At 38.5% G+C, this 16,059-nt stretch overlaps 2 protein-coding genes across 3 annotated transcripts; one reads left to right on the top strand and one right to left on the bottom strand.

Moving 5' to 3' along the window:
- Nucleotides 1–1,410: 1,410 nt before the first annotated feature.
- On the bottom strand, nucleotides 1,411–9,175 carry znf365 (zinc finger protein 365). Its single transcript, XM_053509296.1, has 5 exons — nucleotides 8,911–9,175; nucleotides 7,528–8,225; nucleotides 7,257–7,428; nucleotides 7,075–7,121; nucleotides 1,411–6,777 (listed from the first exon to the last, which is right to left on the bottom strand). Exons 2-5 carry the CDS (start codon nucleotides 8,217–8,219, stop codon nucleotides 6,636–6,638), a joined length of 1,053 nt encoding a protein of 350 aa, XP_053365271.1. The 5' UTR covers nucleotides 8,220–8,225; nucleotides 8,911–9,175; the 3' UTR covers nucleotides 1,411–6,635.
- A 388-nt stretch (nucleotides 9,176–9,563) lies between these two features.
- On the top strand, nucleotides 9,564–15,953 carry rtkn2 (rhotekin 2). Of its 2 annotated transcripts, none has more exons than XM_053509334.1 (12): nucleotides 9,564–9,729; nucleotides 11,388–11,584; nucleotides 11,699–11,751; nucleotides 11,839–11,892; nucleotides 12,409–12,526; nucleotides 12,610–12,810; nucleotides 13,151–13,245; nucleotides 13,403–13,509; nucleotides 13,629–13,760; nucleotides 13,963–14,125; nucleotides 14,229–14,336; nucleotides 14,436–15,953. In XM_053509334.1, exons 1-12 carry the CDS (start codon nucleotides 9,595–9,597, stop codon nucleotides 15,041–15,043), a joined length of 1,971 nt encoding a protein of 656 aa, XP_053365309.1. In that variant the 5' UTR covers nucleotides 9,564–9,594; the 3' UTR covers nucleotides 15,044–15,953. The 2 variants fall into 2 exon arrangements, with proteins under 2 accessions (XP_053365309.1, XP_053365308.1); XM_053509333.1 differs by having other exon boundaries at nucleotides 11,388–11,596.
- Nucleotides 15,954–16,059: the final 106 nt, after the last annotated feature.

Here is a 16,059-nt window from a genome sequence, read left to right as displayed (position 1 = left end):
TATCTTGTAAATTGGTCAGTGGGTGTCAATAACATGTGAGATCTCAAAAATTTTCACATGAGGTTTTGATGAATTATGAAAAGAAACAAACACATCCATAGCACAACTGCATGTTATCTGACCAATACTGCCCTCTAGTGCCCTTGTTTTACAAAAACCTTACTAATTCAAAAGGAAAAGGGTTTCAGATTCAGTGCTTATTCAGGCACGAGAAGATTATGACCATACATGATTGTGTATCAAATTATATCACATTATTTGTTTTGTCTGACCAAAGTGACTTAGATTTCTAGTGTAAGTTACAGCGGCGCAGTTGAGGATTAAGTGTTTTATGTAGTGTTTTAACAGTTGCAGCCTGTGCTGGAATTCAAATTGAATTCACAACCTTCTGATCGGTGGCCCAAAATCTTATGCATCAACTTCCTAATATCACCTAAAATGCTTGGTATATTAAACAACAAATTCAGTTTCAAAATAAAAGAAGGCCAGTCTGATAGCTTGATATTTGGAATTTAATTATATTTTAAAAGAACAATAATAATCACATTTTTTTTTTTCGAACATGACACAGATCAGCACGAACCTTGCAATACTTCACAGTGTTGCATATGTAATGATGCCGAGAGTTCAAGAGAAAGGCACACACAGTGGCTATAGAACCTAGTGAAATGAAGCTAAACATCTCTAAAAGAAACATAACCTGGCACATTCAAAATCAGTAAAAGTCAAAAGAGACTGATTTATAACGATTATCCATAAACATGAAACAACTTAATCAATTCCAACTTTTGATTGTCCTTCATAGCAAACTTTTTTTATTTTGTTTATAAATACTGTACATGAATGATTGCACATTTGTCTATTCGTAGAGTTTTCTGCAAACATTGCGCTCTTCCAAAAAATATAGTCTCACATATTGTACTAGTTACAGAACACCTACAGCATGCTCACACATAATATACAACAGGTGGACCTTGGATTCTCTAAAAGCTATTACAGGTTCTTTCTTGCTGTAGACCCATCATAGGAAAAACTGACGGGAAAAATTTGAGTGAGCTACTGAACAACAAGAGTCTCTTTTAGTGTGAGTATAGAGCTGTGGGATAGGCAAATCACAGCATCGGACAGCATCGGACAGCACAGACAGCGTTCGTTTTTAAACCAAATAAGCAATAATAAAGGAAAAATGTCATTTACAGGACTTAACATAATCCTTGACAATTGTCTGCTTTTTAATTTAAAACAACACATTATTTGAGTCGTTGTTAATATTTATTTTAAATAAATAAAAATGTCTGAATTCAAATCGTGTCCTGATTATAGTCAATGATCTATTTAAAAAAAAAAACTCTAATAAAATCTTGACTAAGACTAAAACAAACAAATAATTATGCATGATGCACAATATACTGCAGCCAGCTATAAATAAACGCCTGGTTGAAATGTCTTTCATTTTGTTCATAGTACATACAGTATATGAGTATTAAATGTACTCCATCTCCAATCCCACTTGACCATATGATAATAATAATGATAACAATAATAAAAATAACAACAATGTAAAGTTAAAAGAGCAGCTTAATTGTAAAATGTAAACAACCTGAAAAAAATAAAGGTGCTGGCTGAATTCACTGCAATGTAATATTGCAAATCACAGTATTTTTTTAAAGTAAGGTAATAATTAAGTTATTAAACCAAGTAATCAATCATCACATCAAGGATTGACAATAATTAATTTGTTTTATGACAGCACTGCCACCTGTATTATACACCAGAAAAAGTATTAATGTTCGAAATCAGATTTCTAATGAAGAAAGTTTCGACCAACATCGGACATGGTATTTTTTTTTCCCAACAAGTGTAGAACCTATTCACTCTGATTAAGTAACAATGTGCAAACTATTAAATACTTGAAAATACAATAAACTCTGAGACTCCTCAAACTGAACATGTACGCTACAATATAAATTTGCTAAAAGTGCTACATAAATGTACCAAAAAAGAACTTAAAATGTGCTATTGCTCTGGTTACTGTCACCTCACACAGGCCAAACTCACCCCCACTCCCCAACACACACAAAACTTTTGAAAAGCAGATTGAGTTCATTTTGTTCATTGATAACTGTAAGTTATTTTTTACTTGTAATAGTTGAGTTTTACTAGAGCTTGGCTACTGTTACGAGGCATTCCACATAACGCAGACGGTACTAGTTATGATAACAGTGGTTATGAAACATGTACAGTATACAGCCCCAGGCAACAGCACCACTAAAATATCAAGTATATTCACAAATGCATTCAGATTATATCAGACATTCACTGTGTGCAACAGCACCTTAAAAATCAAGAAAAACAAACACAGGCCAACTAACATACAGTATTTAGTATTGGATAACACTGTCTTTTAGTACATGTTGTTAACTAAGATACATTATTTTAAAAGACTACAAATTCTTTGCATTTTTTTAATGTGGGCTTTGCATAAGTATTCAACCCTCCTTAAACCATTCATTTATAATTTGCAAAATTATTTGCAAATGTAAAAAATATATATTATTAGTAAACCAGTGGAATTCGATGTCAGCAAGTTTTGACAGCAATGCCTTCATCGCCATTGAGCCTAGTCCTTCTTTTTATTAAGTTGTTTGCCTCAAATCCTCTTAAAACACACTTTTAAAAAAAGAAGAAAGCTATTTAAGAAAGACCATTTCATACATCTGACCTTGTAGTGACTGCTGACGCTGTGGATCAATTCCGAAATCCAATCGATTAATTCGATAACATTCATGCACTCTTGAGATGCATGCTCTATGAGTCTTGAAATATAATACAAATGAGGATATCAGACTGACGGACAACTTGGGGAAAAAAATGCATCCACCACCTAGTGCTGTATAAGATGTAGACTTGGGGACTTGGCCTAGTAGACTTGGAGTTGTTCTGTGATCTTTGTCGATCGCTCTCCACGGTTCATCATGTATGTAAACCATGGATTAACTGCAAGGTTTAATCACTGTATGGTGAATAAAAAAAGTTTTACTCAACTGTATAGTATTATATTTGGGCCCATGCCTGTGCAAAAAAATCTTTTTGGAAATTTGTTGCATGTGAAAAGATTTTATTTTCTTACTCTCCTAAAATGTCTTTTCTGGACAGTAAGTATTTTCACTCACTCAAGCTCTCTTTTGCCCACACACTTTATGCAGGACAAAGCTGCCAGATCGTGCTTACAAAAGCCCCCTTTGCAGAGCTGAAAATGCACCCACTATGATAAATAAACCCAGTCACATAATAGCATGTGCACTAGAACTCATACAATAGCTCAGTCATAAACACATAATATGAATGAAAAAATGTAAAAATACTGTTTTACAATAATTAGCCTTTTTTTACCAAGATAATATAAGGTATTCCACTTATAATTATTGTTTCATTCACTATTGTTTCAAGAAAGAAGGTACTTATTTTCTTCTGTTAAATAATAGTAGATGGAAAAATAGTCACATAATAAAACCTAAAATTACGAATATGGCACATCTGCAACCCTGCTTAGAAGACACTGTCCATTAAAAAGTCAGTGATTCTGTGAGGATGGCATTAGACATATAGCCAAGAGACCAAGTGCAACGCCTAACCTAATGCTACCACCACCATGCTTCACTGCAGGGATGGTTTTCTCAGTGTGATGAGCCTAGGTTGCCCCAAACATTACAACAGAGAATTTTAGTGGTTGACTACTGCCAGACTGAGCTGTGGGTGTGCAATTTTTTCCCATGTTTTAAAAATGACTTGGTATAGAATATACAGTGGTACCTAGGCATACAAACACCCTACCTCACATTTTTGTTCCTTAAGAAATGAATTTAGCAGAACATTGCCTAAGGATATGAAGCATTTTCAGCATACAAAAGAACGAACAGAGTCGAACGCAGACGTCCGGGAGCCGTTCAAAACTTCTTCGTGTCAGTGGGAAACTTAAGTGAAATTAGTTCCTAATTTTTTTTTTTATGGGATTTTTGCATTTTGTGCAAGATTAATTGAAGCAATAGCACCAGGGCTCCTAAGAATGTTAGCTAAGGATGGTAGCTAGAAGAAAAGGAAGCCGGTGCCAAAAGGAATCATAAATTAAGGTTAAGGGTTAATGTCTAATCATGTTATATTTTACTTAATTTACATTTCATTTACATTTACAAAATGTTTTTATTGTTTTTTCTATGCAAAGATCTGATTATAATGTTGGAAATTGGTAATATTGGCAATATTTTTGGATTGCTGGAACAGATTATCTTCATTTACATTAGATATATTCTCTCTTATGATACTTGAAATTAAAAGACACTTTTTTAAAGACTTACTAGCCCACATTTTGAAGTCACTCTGCAAATGATTTTGCAAACTATATTCTCCCACTCGAATACAATAAGATGTTTAGAGCAGACTCATGACATATAATCCCCTTTCATTGCAAAGGAAAACTTATGCAAGGCACTGTAGGGAAATACTGCATTCAGTAAGGATTACGTATGAACAGACATTCAATTCCCATAATACTGTATCAGTTTGCAATTTATCAGAATGTAAACTATTAACCTAGGTAGCATATGTATTCGGTTTAAAGGGCAGTCTCACCATGTGTCCACAATGTCAGCACTATGCTAGCACCTTTTACAGCATGACATAAAGAGTGTAAAGGCATTCGACAGGGTGAGATTTCTGATTATTAGAACAGTAACATGCCCTCACTAGACACAGCTGAGTCCTGTAGAACCCTGACCTAAACAATATTACAAGCAGAAAAGATTAAAAGTGCTACCAATACCCCCTTTCCACATTTTGCTGTAAAGGATACCCCAGTTTTAAAACCAAGTCCATTTTATTCATGAATGTTATGCAGGTGCAGTCAGAAGGTTACATAAACATATCAAAAACATAACTGGCATGACAACATTGGGCTGACTTGTGACCAGATTTGTGGGGGGAGTCAGAATGACTATATAGTACACACCTTTTAACTGAAGAACTCTTAAAAGAATTTGGTGCACAAGGCTTCGTTTACTTTCGGGGTTGAATATTTGACCTCTCTTCTTAGCATTATTGGTCATGTTCAATTCAATTTGTTGGTTTCCTGGCTATTTAACCTATGCTATTTAATGTGGCTATTTTACCACAGTCCTCAAATTTTCTACAGTGTCAAACTACCAAAAGCTTAAAGTTATTATTATCATATTCCACAATATAATTATTCATTCCACAACCAACTTTTTGCTTTGGGTCATTGTCCTGTTGGAATATTAAATTTCTTCCAGGCTTTCAATGTATAGCTGACGAGCTGAGGTTATGCTGAAGAATTCTGAGGTAGTCATCCTTCTTCCTTCTCCAGTTCCGCTTACCACAAAGCAACCCTAAGCATGACACCACCACCACCACTATGCTTAACATTTGTGACTGTGTTCTTGAACTTAAATACCTCAACAATACTCCTGTAAGCATACCTCTGGTAAAAAATTTTCTCCAGAAGGCTTTTTTTTGTCCACATGGTCAGCTGCAATGTTTAGTGGAGCTTAAAGGTATAGAATTTGGAGCAGAGGCTTCTTTACTGAAGCAGCTCTTAGCCCATGGTGATGTAAAACTTGCTTGATTGTAGACATTGGCCCTGACGTTTAAGCAGCTTCCAGTTCATGACATGCCTCAGCCTGCTCTGTGTCCGCACGAGTCATTGGACATAGTGACCCCCGCCCCCCCCACACACACAGACCTCTCCTACTTTCGCCTTCACAGACACACACACACACACACACTTTCTCTCTGCTTTACAGGTTAATTTGTTTTATTTTTTACTTTACAGCAGAGATTTCATCAGTGTGTCGCTCAATCCAGTGTCATTAGAGAGATTTCTTGTTTATTTTTCCCGATAAAACAGTGTTTCCGTTGTGTGCACGTGTGTTTGTGAAAAGAGTGAACTGTGTAGGACAAGAAGGGGGAGTGGGGAGCTTACTTTAGGTTCACACACATACACAGAGCCTGCACACACAAACGGAAACACTTATCTGTCAGGATTTATTTGTACTTTTTTTTAAAGGTAAAGTGCAGGTTAATTTGTTTTATCTTTACTTTATATTTTGTGTTAATTCTTTTTATGTATTTTTTTGGGCTGTGGAATGAATAATTTGAATTTCCATTATTTCTTATGGAAGGATTTAATTTGGTTTACAAGTGTTTTGGGATACGTGCCTGCTTCCGGAACAAATTATGCTCGTAATCCAAGGTTCCACTGGACCTACGTGTTTTTAAACTGATTTTTAAATGTGTACTTGTTCAGGATTTCCTGACTTCTGTAAATCTACTGACCTCTTTCGCAGATCTGCACCAAGCAGATCTAAAAATTCTTAGTTTTTTTTTCTTCTATTACAGATGTTGTACAATCATCCTGCACCAAAACAAGACCAGTTCAAAGAAATCACTTGAAGGTCAATACTTCCTTGACATTCACGTTAATGATTAGTGTATGGAAACTTCTGACTGCAGCTATATATTCTTGAATGCTGCTTTTGTTTATATATTTGCTTAAGTACAATTTCAATGCACTATAATTTAAACATATCCAGTACATTCAGTTAAAGGCTAAGACCACACACCTAAACCTCATAACTATCTGACCTCCTGCCCTGGACCCAGCCATGATGGCCCCGTCTCTCCCCAGAGGCCCGGGATGCTCCCCACCCAGCCTGATGCACATGTGACAGCTCCTCGTCATGGACCAGTTGCTCTCCTGTAGACCTAACAGTAAAATCAGAACACATTGCATTCCTATTTAGTGTCAAGATAAGGCAGAAAGATGCAAATAAAAAAATAAATAAATAAGTAACTGAGAAATGTCCATGGGAAATCATTACTTAGAGACTAAAGAAACTTTACTACCAGCTTTTTTTTATTCTAAATAATTAATTAATGTGGAAAACGACGACTTCTACAAGGAGAAACAGAAAAAGATTTCCCAACCAACATCTAAATTTAGCGTGTGCAGACTGTGCAAATTACAAGCTTAACATTAATCTAAAAGAATCCAAACCATACCTGCTTTTGGTTATTCTTTGGGGACCTGTCTCAGCTAAAGGAGCCACCTGGACAAATAACAAAGTTCTAAGCGTGGGTATTGCATGTCTTACAATAGACAAGTCACTTTGACACATGTAAGATACAGAGAAGCTCATTAAATGAGCCCCAAGTCTAACAGTGTGGCCCTTGACATACTGTACCATGTGGGCTGTGCAGTAGTGCTCATGAGGAGTGTTCTGGTAATACTCCAGCAGCCTTTCAGCTAGGGCAATGCGACGTAGGAGGCCCTCAATGAACCGCCTCAAACGGACTTTCCCGCACATCTCGTGCTGTGCTGCTGCCTCCAGAAATTTCTGAATAGCAAGCACTTCCCTACAACCAGCAGCATATTAATATTACCTTAAGGTGTTAAGTTATAGTTTCAAAAAACACACAAAAATGTGTTGCAATTGTGTTTTAGATTGCACTCACTGTTCTCTCCGTTCCAGCTCATGCTCGGACACACTGAGCTGCTGCCGCAGCGTGGCGATGACCATAACGGCAGCATTCACCTGTCTGCTGAGAGCTTGCTCCCGCTCCAGCACTTCCTGTCGCTCCTGAGCCAGGTGGTGCGAGTGTGCACGCTCACACAAAAGTGCTGTGTCAGTGTGGGCCAGTTCTGAGCTGAGCCGGAGCAGCCTTCGATTCATGCTGCTACTGGCCGTCCTCAGCATGCCCTCCAGCCTCTGCCCCATCGAGGGCACTGGTGCAGAAAGGAGTTTGGTGCCAATGGACAATTCCCCTCTGGCGGCACTCTTCTCTGGGGAAGCAGACTGTTCTGGGCACGGGTCTGCTGTCTGGTCATGTGAAATGGGATCAGAGCTAAATGGGAACTGGTGTAAACCTGGGTCAGTGCCTGCGACCTTTGATGTCAGCGCCTCAGCAGTGGTTCTCTTGCCATCAGAGTGCATGTACCCCCTGCTGGCAGGAAGGCTGAGGTTCTGCCTTGGATCGTATGTATGATTGTAGTCGAGATGGGCCCGCAAGGCAGCCAGGCTGTGGAAACGTTCGTGCTCCCCACATCGCGGGCATCGAAACGGCGGTGGAGATGGAGCGCCTGCACCACAAGCCTGGCCGTTTTCCACGAATAAGGTTGTGTTGCGCGTGCACAACTTTTGCTGCATGTCAACCTGCCAGGGAAACATTACAATTTCTTAGTACTGAGGCGGAATTTGATGACCACACCCACCAATTAATGCAATGTCTTAACTTGAGGTTCATTTGCAAATCAAATCAACTTAGATTCAGTAATTTTAAACAATGTAGTAGTGTTCGATCTGGATAACTGAAGCCATTCATATGCATACGGCTACAGGTAGCAATATGTCTATGCACAAAAATTCCTCTGCCTTATGCATGCTCTTATTTAAATATTCATTTACATCATTAATTAAATCTCCCTATTGGTGGGCCCAGTTGCCAAGTAGGAGAACCTAACTCCATCTGCATGCACACTGACTTTCTATAACTGCAATCGCAGTTAATTACAATCGCAGTTTAATTTGGTAATTACAAAACCTGCTTCAACACATTTTATCCTGTGGTCTGTTGTACTGTACTCCCTAACCACAACCATTCGCATGACGTACACACACATCGCAGATTTTAAGCTTTTCCTACTCGTGCACAAACGCATGTGTGAATTGAACAAGATTATTGGTTTATTCCAGCTTTCTCTGTCGAAACAGAAGGAGGTATTCTCTTGATGCTTGCACTTATTACTGTGAGCACAAAGTCAGACCAAGTCATGCAGCCAGAGTCATCTCCATAACTGTCATAACGTCATCCACCTCGAGCTCGCGGGCAGAACGTTACCTTGCTTGTGTTCAGGTGAGTCCGCGGAATAATAACGCTTTCAGGCGGATTTCAGATGACGATCATTGAGTTCTGTTGGACCTGTGGCTGACGGGCTGTCTCCGATTCTCGATTTTTTCTAATTATTATTATTTAATTTTTAAAACAGCTAGCCTGCTGTAACAGCGACACAGATATCACAGGCATCACTGCTGAAATCCCAAACGGTGATAATGATCTAACCACACAAATATCCCATTAACTGCGTTTCCCCGACGCACTGACAATGTCCAGCAGCTAGGTCAGCTACAGTGATTTGATAAGCCTTGCTGAGATGAAGGCATTAGTATGCAGAGTGCGACAGCGAACCGGGTTGATCCATTCGCGCACAGACGGGAGAGATTATCAAATAATACCGGATATACAGCCACTTTTGTGCCTAAATATACACATAAAATAAGCACATACTCTAAGTAAAGCGCATAAGTTTTCAATAATATTACTAAAACTTAAGAGTGCTTTAAATTGATATTTGTATTTATGAAGATTCATTGCCAAGCCTACATTTCAAATTCAAAAGTGGTACAGTCCGCTGGTTGTTTAGGCAACGGCGAGGCACGGAGGATGGTGATTGGCTGAATCCGAGCTGTCCGCTCGAGCGGTTTGTTGAGCTCGTGAGGGGCTTGTCTCAGGGAAACAGCCAGTATGGCGTCACCGCGGGATGTTCGAATGTTTAAACGGGACGCTAGGACAAGGCCCACACTACCGCCATGTTCATCCCTCGCCATGGAGATAAAGAGAAAGAAGACAAGAGACGGTGTCTGTGTTGTACAAAACGAGGTTTGTTATTTTACTTTGTTCCTGAGTTAAGTGTGTTTAACGTTAACTTGGCCCGTAACAATAGGACAAGTCAGTTAGTTTTATTGTTTGACGTGACGTTAGATGTTGGTTTTATATTAGCTATGAAACGTCGAGTAACCTTGCACTAAACAGGCACTTTCACCGTTAAAAATGGATGTGAGAAGTTAACTAGTTAATTGACCCACATGAAACGTGACTATAACGCTATTAAACTACATAAAACTACAGTTATAATCATATCTGATATGTTTATTCGAGTGCGAAAAAGCTCAGTGAAACTGTTAACATTCCTGAATGATAAGCTGCATTATTGCTGTTTCCTTTGTGCACTAATGAAACTATCTCGTAGTGGTTAGCACTATCACCTTACACCTGTGTGCATGGAGCATGCATGTTTTCCCCGTGCTTGGTGGGTTTCCTCTGCGTACTCTGGTTTCCTCCCGTCCTTCAAAGACATGCAGAATAAAGGCAGCAGTGGCTCGGTGGGGCAGCGCCTCTGACCTAATGATTGGAAGGTCGGCGGTTCAAGCTCAGGTTGCCGCTGATGGACCCCTGAACAAGGCTCTTAAGCCTGACTGCTTCAGGCGTGCCATATAATGCCTCTGACACCAGCCTACTAACAAAGTAGGAAAAAGAATCAATATGAGGTCAAGTAGGCTTTTATTGTTACTTCAACCATATACAGTTCAGTACATAGTGAAACAAAACATTCCTTCACGACCAAGGTGCTACATACAAAATAAATTATCTATGAACTTTCTACGTTTTTATACAAAAGACAACATAAAGTGCACGTGCAGATGTACAAACGAGCGACAATGTGACATGACATTACAATACTTTGTGGTAATGAGTTGAGGTAGTGGGAGAAGAAAAAGTAAACGTTCCTTGTAAGAAGCAGAAAAGATAAAAATAGTTTGTGCAAATTAGCAATTGCTGAGTATTGAAAAGAGCATTCACAGGTTGGTGTGTACAATAGTTTGATAGTGTAGATCAGTGTGTTTGCGTGTGTTGATTTATGATCTGAGTGTGGGTGTTTATTGAAAAGAATTTGACTGTGTAGTTATGTATATAATGTATAAATTGGTGCTCCAAAATTGTCTGTAGTGTGTGTATGTGAGTGCGCCCTGCGATGGCTTGACACACTCGCATACACACGCTTTGCCCTAAGTCTCCTGGGATAGGCTCCAGGCCCCCGTGACCCTGTATACAGAATAAGTAGTCTAGACGATGTGGTTTAGACATCTCCTTTTTCTTTAACATAAATCAAGAATTATTTGTGAAGGAATAAATAATTTAGTCAACAATGAATATACTTGTCCTGATTGAAGCTGGGTTCCTAGGTACAAATCCCTCATTGTTTGGGTTGTAGGGCTTCATCTTTACCAGATGCTAATCTTGCTCCACCTGCCTGCATACAAAGTCCACGTCCAAACATGACTGTCTCTGTGCTCTCACAGTATTGTACCTGGCATGTGGAATTGGAGAAGACAGTGGAAATATTTCTGTGTCTCATTATATTACTTTAGTAATGTAGCCTGCGTTTAAAACAATGTGCTTTTCCAATTCTTTGTGTGCGCACCTGTGTGAAGAACATGCAACATATCTGCTGATCATTGATCCTGGGTTTTTTCTAGAACTGTAATCTCCAGGAGAAGATGGACCTTGAGATGCGAATGAGAGCAGGGGCATATAAGCTTCTGGTGGCCAGTACCAAGAGAGAACAGATCCTAGATGCAGCCAAGAGCCTGTTAACCTGTAACTCACGAATCAAAGCCTATATGAGCGAGGCACAGAGGAAGAAGGAGCAGGAGGATGTGTCTGAAAATCTTAGGTCTGACATAGTGTACGTACTTGTACATTAAACATTCTCCTGAAGCAGTATGAGCAAAATCAGATGTGATTGGAAACTGTGAAATCGTTACTGAAGTATATTTGTGCTTTACAGAATGTCAGACACTCAGGATGGAGTTCCTTGCAAGGGCAAAGTAGCCATAACCGGTAAGATATTGGAAAACCTACTTTTTCTAAATTATTGATATTTAGGTATGCCCATGGTACAATTATGTTGTCCTTTTTACCATGAAGGTCTGCGGATTCCACTATTGTGGAAGGATTCTGAACACTTTAACACCAAAGGAAGTGAGTGCATTTTGCTTGTCACTAGGTTCCTGTGTTTTTTTGTTATTTTGTTACAGTAAATATTTACAAAATCCCCTTTTTTGTTATGTGCTTACATTTTAATTTTTTATTTATTATTGTTTTGCTTGCTATATCTCATTGATGGGGGGAGGGGGTTGTTTATTGTGGATTATATAGCTACCATTGCAATTTGATACTTTTGTAATTCCCATGGCTTAGTTGTTCATGTCTCAATAATATATGTTTTGTCCAGGACAGGTGTCATAAAGTTTATATTATGAGAATTACCTAAGATTTTACTGTATTGTACTATATGGTAAAATTGCATATGCATGTGGGTTTTGGGATAATAATCAGTATGACATTGGCTAGATTATTTGTGAATTTTCTCATTTATTTTTAAATCTTAAGAATGCAATGGATAGTGTGCATAATAATGATGTGGCCTATTAATATGCACATATCTGGTTCAAGAAAAATATATATTTATGATGGTTCCCTGACTTCTTTCTACAGACTCTCACCAGGTTGCAGTCTTCTGCCTAATGAAGATTGGCTCTGAGATATTTGACACAGAAATGGTGATTGTAGACAGAACAATGACTGATATCTGCTTTGAGGGTGTAACCATCTTGTAAGCGATTATTGAACATAATTACAGAAATACAGTGGTAAAATGTGCAGTGGATTTGTGCTTAAGCCTGTGTGTTCTTCCAGTTCGGAGGCTAAGCCGGACTTTGAGCTTGCTGTTGAGCTGTACAGCTGTGCAGTGGATGAAGAGGGAACTTTGGTCAACACACCAAAGAAACTAGCCAGGAAGCTGCGCTCCTCTTTTGGGAAAGGATCTGGAAGGAAACTCTGCCCCCTTCTGGATGGAGGAGATCCTGATGCTTTTCTTCAGTCTAACCCAATTCCACCGTATGGATTGCTTTCATATAAACACAGATAAACACATAATGTATGTGATTATTGGGTAGGAGTCTGAGTAAACACTCACATTAAACATTACAATGGCGAAAAATGTGATCTGTCACATAATGGCATGTTATTGCCAGATAAGCTGGTTTAATTCCACAATGTGGTGATCTTAAGAGATATGAGGTCATATTCTTTTCATTCCAGTTTATTGTGTAATCTGAAGCTCTTTTTATTTATTTATTTATTTATTGGACATTGCATAATTGGATGAATGTCCAGGAGTACATGTGTCCTCTTTAAAGAAATTGTCTGTGGTTCATGATACAATGTTTTATTTTAGTGGAACAAAATATTCCCTTTTGGCTTACACAACTCTGGGATTGGAGCAAACCGGGAACTCGTTCCAGTCTCACTCGCTCATCGTGATACAGAATGGTAAGTGAAGAAGGAACACCATAATGCTGTTTTGTTTCTGTGTGTTTGTTTTAAGAGCTATACATCAGAGTGTTCGGTAGGTGACACTCAATTGTGTGACGCAGGTGACACTTAATTTTGTGAGCTTAGTAAGAGTTATTCCTGTCTCTTTGCGCAGCGGAAGCATCATCATGGCTGCCTCTCTATGGGAACTTGTGTTGTCAGCTGGTGGCACAGCCTGGCTGCATGACACAGGATGTGATTAGTGGATATCTAAGCCAGCAGGTTAGTCCCACAGTTTTGTGTATGGCATATGGTGTACGTGAATAATTTCACAATCATTTATATGTTTGTAATGTATGTAATATAATTTTGATATATTGAAATACAATCTGTATGTTTAGCAAAGTATTGAGGGTTTGCAGCACTGCTGCAGGCTGTACTGTGTGCTGAAAGCTGGCCTGCTCTCCTGTTACTTCACTCCTGAGGAGATTCAAGCGAAGATAGAGCCCAGTGTAATAATCCCTATAAACAAGGTAAGAAATAATATGGTGGCAATCAATATGTTGGATGTAGGTTGCATTTCCTAATGTATACTTTATAACTGGCAATTTTAATTAAACCCTGTCTTTGTGGTTATCCCATTTTTTTATTTTACATTAAGTAATTTTACATAAATAACAGGGCCAATATGCATCTATAATCTGTAGATAATTTAGAATTGCATTTTGTGTGCAGGATACCCGCCTTCGTGCCATTGAGGAAAACCAGAAAGGTGGGGCTAGGCTGAGCATTATTAATCCAGGGACAGGAGACCCTGCATGCCATGTGTTCAAAGCTGAGACACCTGACTTGCTGCAGGACTGGCTCAGTGCTCTGTTGCAACACATCTATGATCAAAGTGAGTGATAAATGTGTATTAGTGTGCAAATTAAAGAGAAGGAAATTGTCCTGTTTCTTCCTTTTGGGTGTTAAAGAATGAGCCATCACTGCTTGTATGATAGGTAAATGGAGGCACACCTGTGATAAACTGATGGAAATTGAGGTTTTGTCCCCACGGAAACCCCCACTTTTTCTTACAAAGCAAGCTAACTTGGTCTACAACGATCTTAGTAAGTAACGGCCTTATGACAATTAGAAATAATTACACATAAACAAACTTGGACTTTTGATTTAATCATCTGTTTAAAACTGATATTGCTTTCTTTTAGGTATTGGCTCACCAGATAAATTCGAGAGTTTGACGAGCATAATTCATGATAAGATTGAAGCTACAGATGGACGCTTCCTTATTGGTCAGGAAGAGGAAAGGGAGCCTCCACGTTGGACAGCCCTGTTCGAGGGCTCCCAGTCAATGGTGGTACAGAAGACTGTGCTGTCACCAGGTAAAGACGAAGGCCTGTTCAAACCGAGTCCAGTGTCAAACAGCAACAAGAAGAGAAGAGCCCCTCCACCACCCCCAGACAAATTACCATTTGGTCACCCCACTGTCCACCCATCATGTCCTCCATCCTACCAGGAGAAGGAAAACTCCAACAAGGTGACGAGGCATCGCACCGGGCGACCATCACTGGATGCTAAATTCTCAGCTATTATTCAACAGTTACAGAAGAGCCATGGTCCTTCCCGCAAAAATCCACCTTTAGCTCAGGTTGAGCCTTCTCAGAACCTTTACAACCCAGTCAAGACAGATACAGAGTTCAAGCTGACTGAAAATGCAGACCAAGCTAGTTCCGAGGCCCCTCAGCCACCCTTGCCTGCCCCAAGAAACAAACTGAGGAAGTCCTTTAGAGAGAAGATGAACCGCAAAGCTTGGTGAATTACTATAATTACTTTTGTTTCTTAATCACTCAAATCAAAAATTGAAATGAAAGCTTTTATCCCTTTTCTACTCATTTCAACACCACTAGAACTGCAATTTATTTTCAAATGTCTTGAACTTTCTCTTTTGCTTGCTGCACTAAAAAGCAGAACTGATGAATATTGTATCATGCATGTTATCAGACATACTAGGGGGGGACAAAAGAGAGACTTGGAAAATCTGGAGATTCCTTGTCATACGGTGTGCACTTTTGATAAAACGCTTGGCACATTGCATTGTGAGACTGCAGTGGGCACTGAATCTTGTCTTCATGTTTTACATTATGCATACATGTAGCCATATCAGTTATTTCCATATTTAACTTGTGCATAAGTCTTAAACATTTAATTAGTAGTAATGAAAGAAAAAAAATAACCACTATCTAGTAGAATTGTTTTAGACAGATTTTTATTACCATTGTTTTGTAGACTATTTTGTTGTGCACATTTTTTCTTTTTTCTTTTTGCATTTAAATGTAGACTATGTTTGAAGGATTAGTAGTGTAATTTCCTGAAGTTGTAGCAGGATGATCCATCAACACTACAGAGCCCATTAAACTGCACTTGAATTTAGATCTTAATAAGATTTAAATATCTTTTCAACATTGATTAATATTGTACATCTGAACATTGATTTCTTTCTTTTTTTTATGACAGAGTTTAGTGTCTCTTCCTTTTGCAAATATTGATTCATGCAAGTAATACATTTGTTGTACAGTGGTAAATGGTTATTGTTCACTACTTACAATACCTTTCTCTTAACTGTAATTGTGTTCTTTAATTCTATAAAGTACCTTACTGTTCTTTGCAGGTCATATCTGATAATCATTTCCATTCTGTTGGTTTCAGAATAAAACCATCTAACATTTTCGGTTTGTCTGTCTTGTTTTAGGTTGCATTTAAATTATTAAAAATATATAAGACCGTGGTTTTCTTTAAATATTGATTTTTCTTGACAAACCTTTATTGAAAATA

Source organism: Clarias gariepinus, chromosome 13 (genome assembly GCF_024256425.1).
Source record: "Clarias gariepinus isolate MV-2021 ecotype Netherlands chromosome 13, CGAR_prim_01v2, whole genome shotgun sequence".
NCBI classification, from domain to species: Eukaryota; Metazoa; Chordata; class Actinopteri; order Siluriformes; family Clariidae; genus Clarias; species Clarias gariepinus.
Note: the sequence above shows the minus strand (reverse complement) of the source record. Positions and strands in the feature narration are given on the sequence as shown.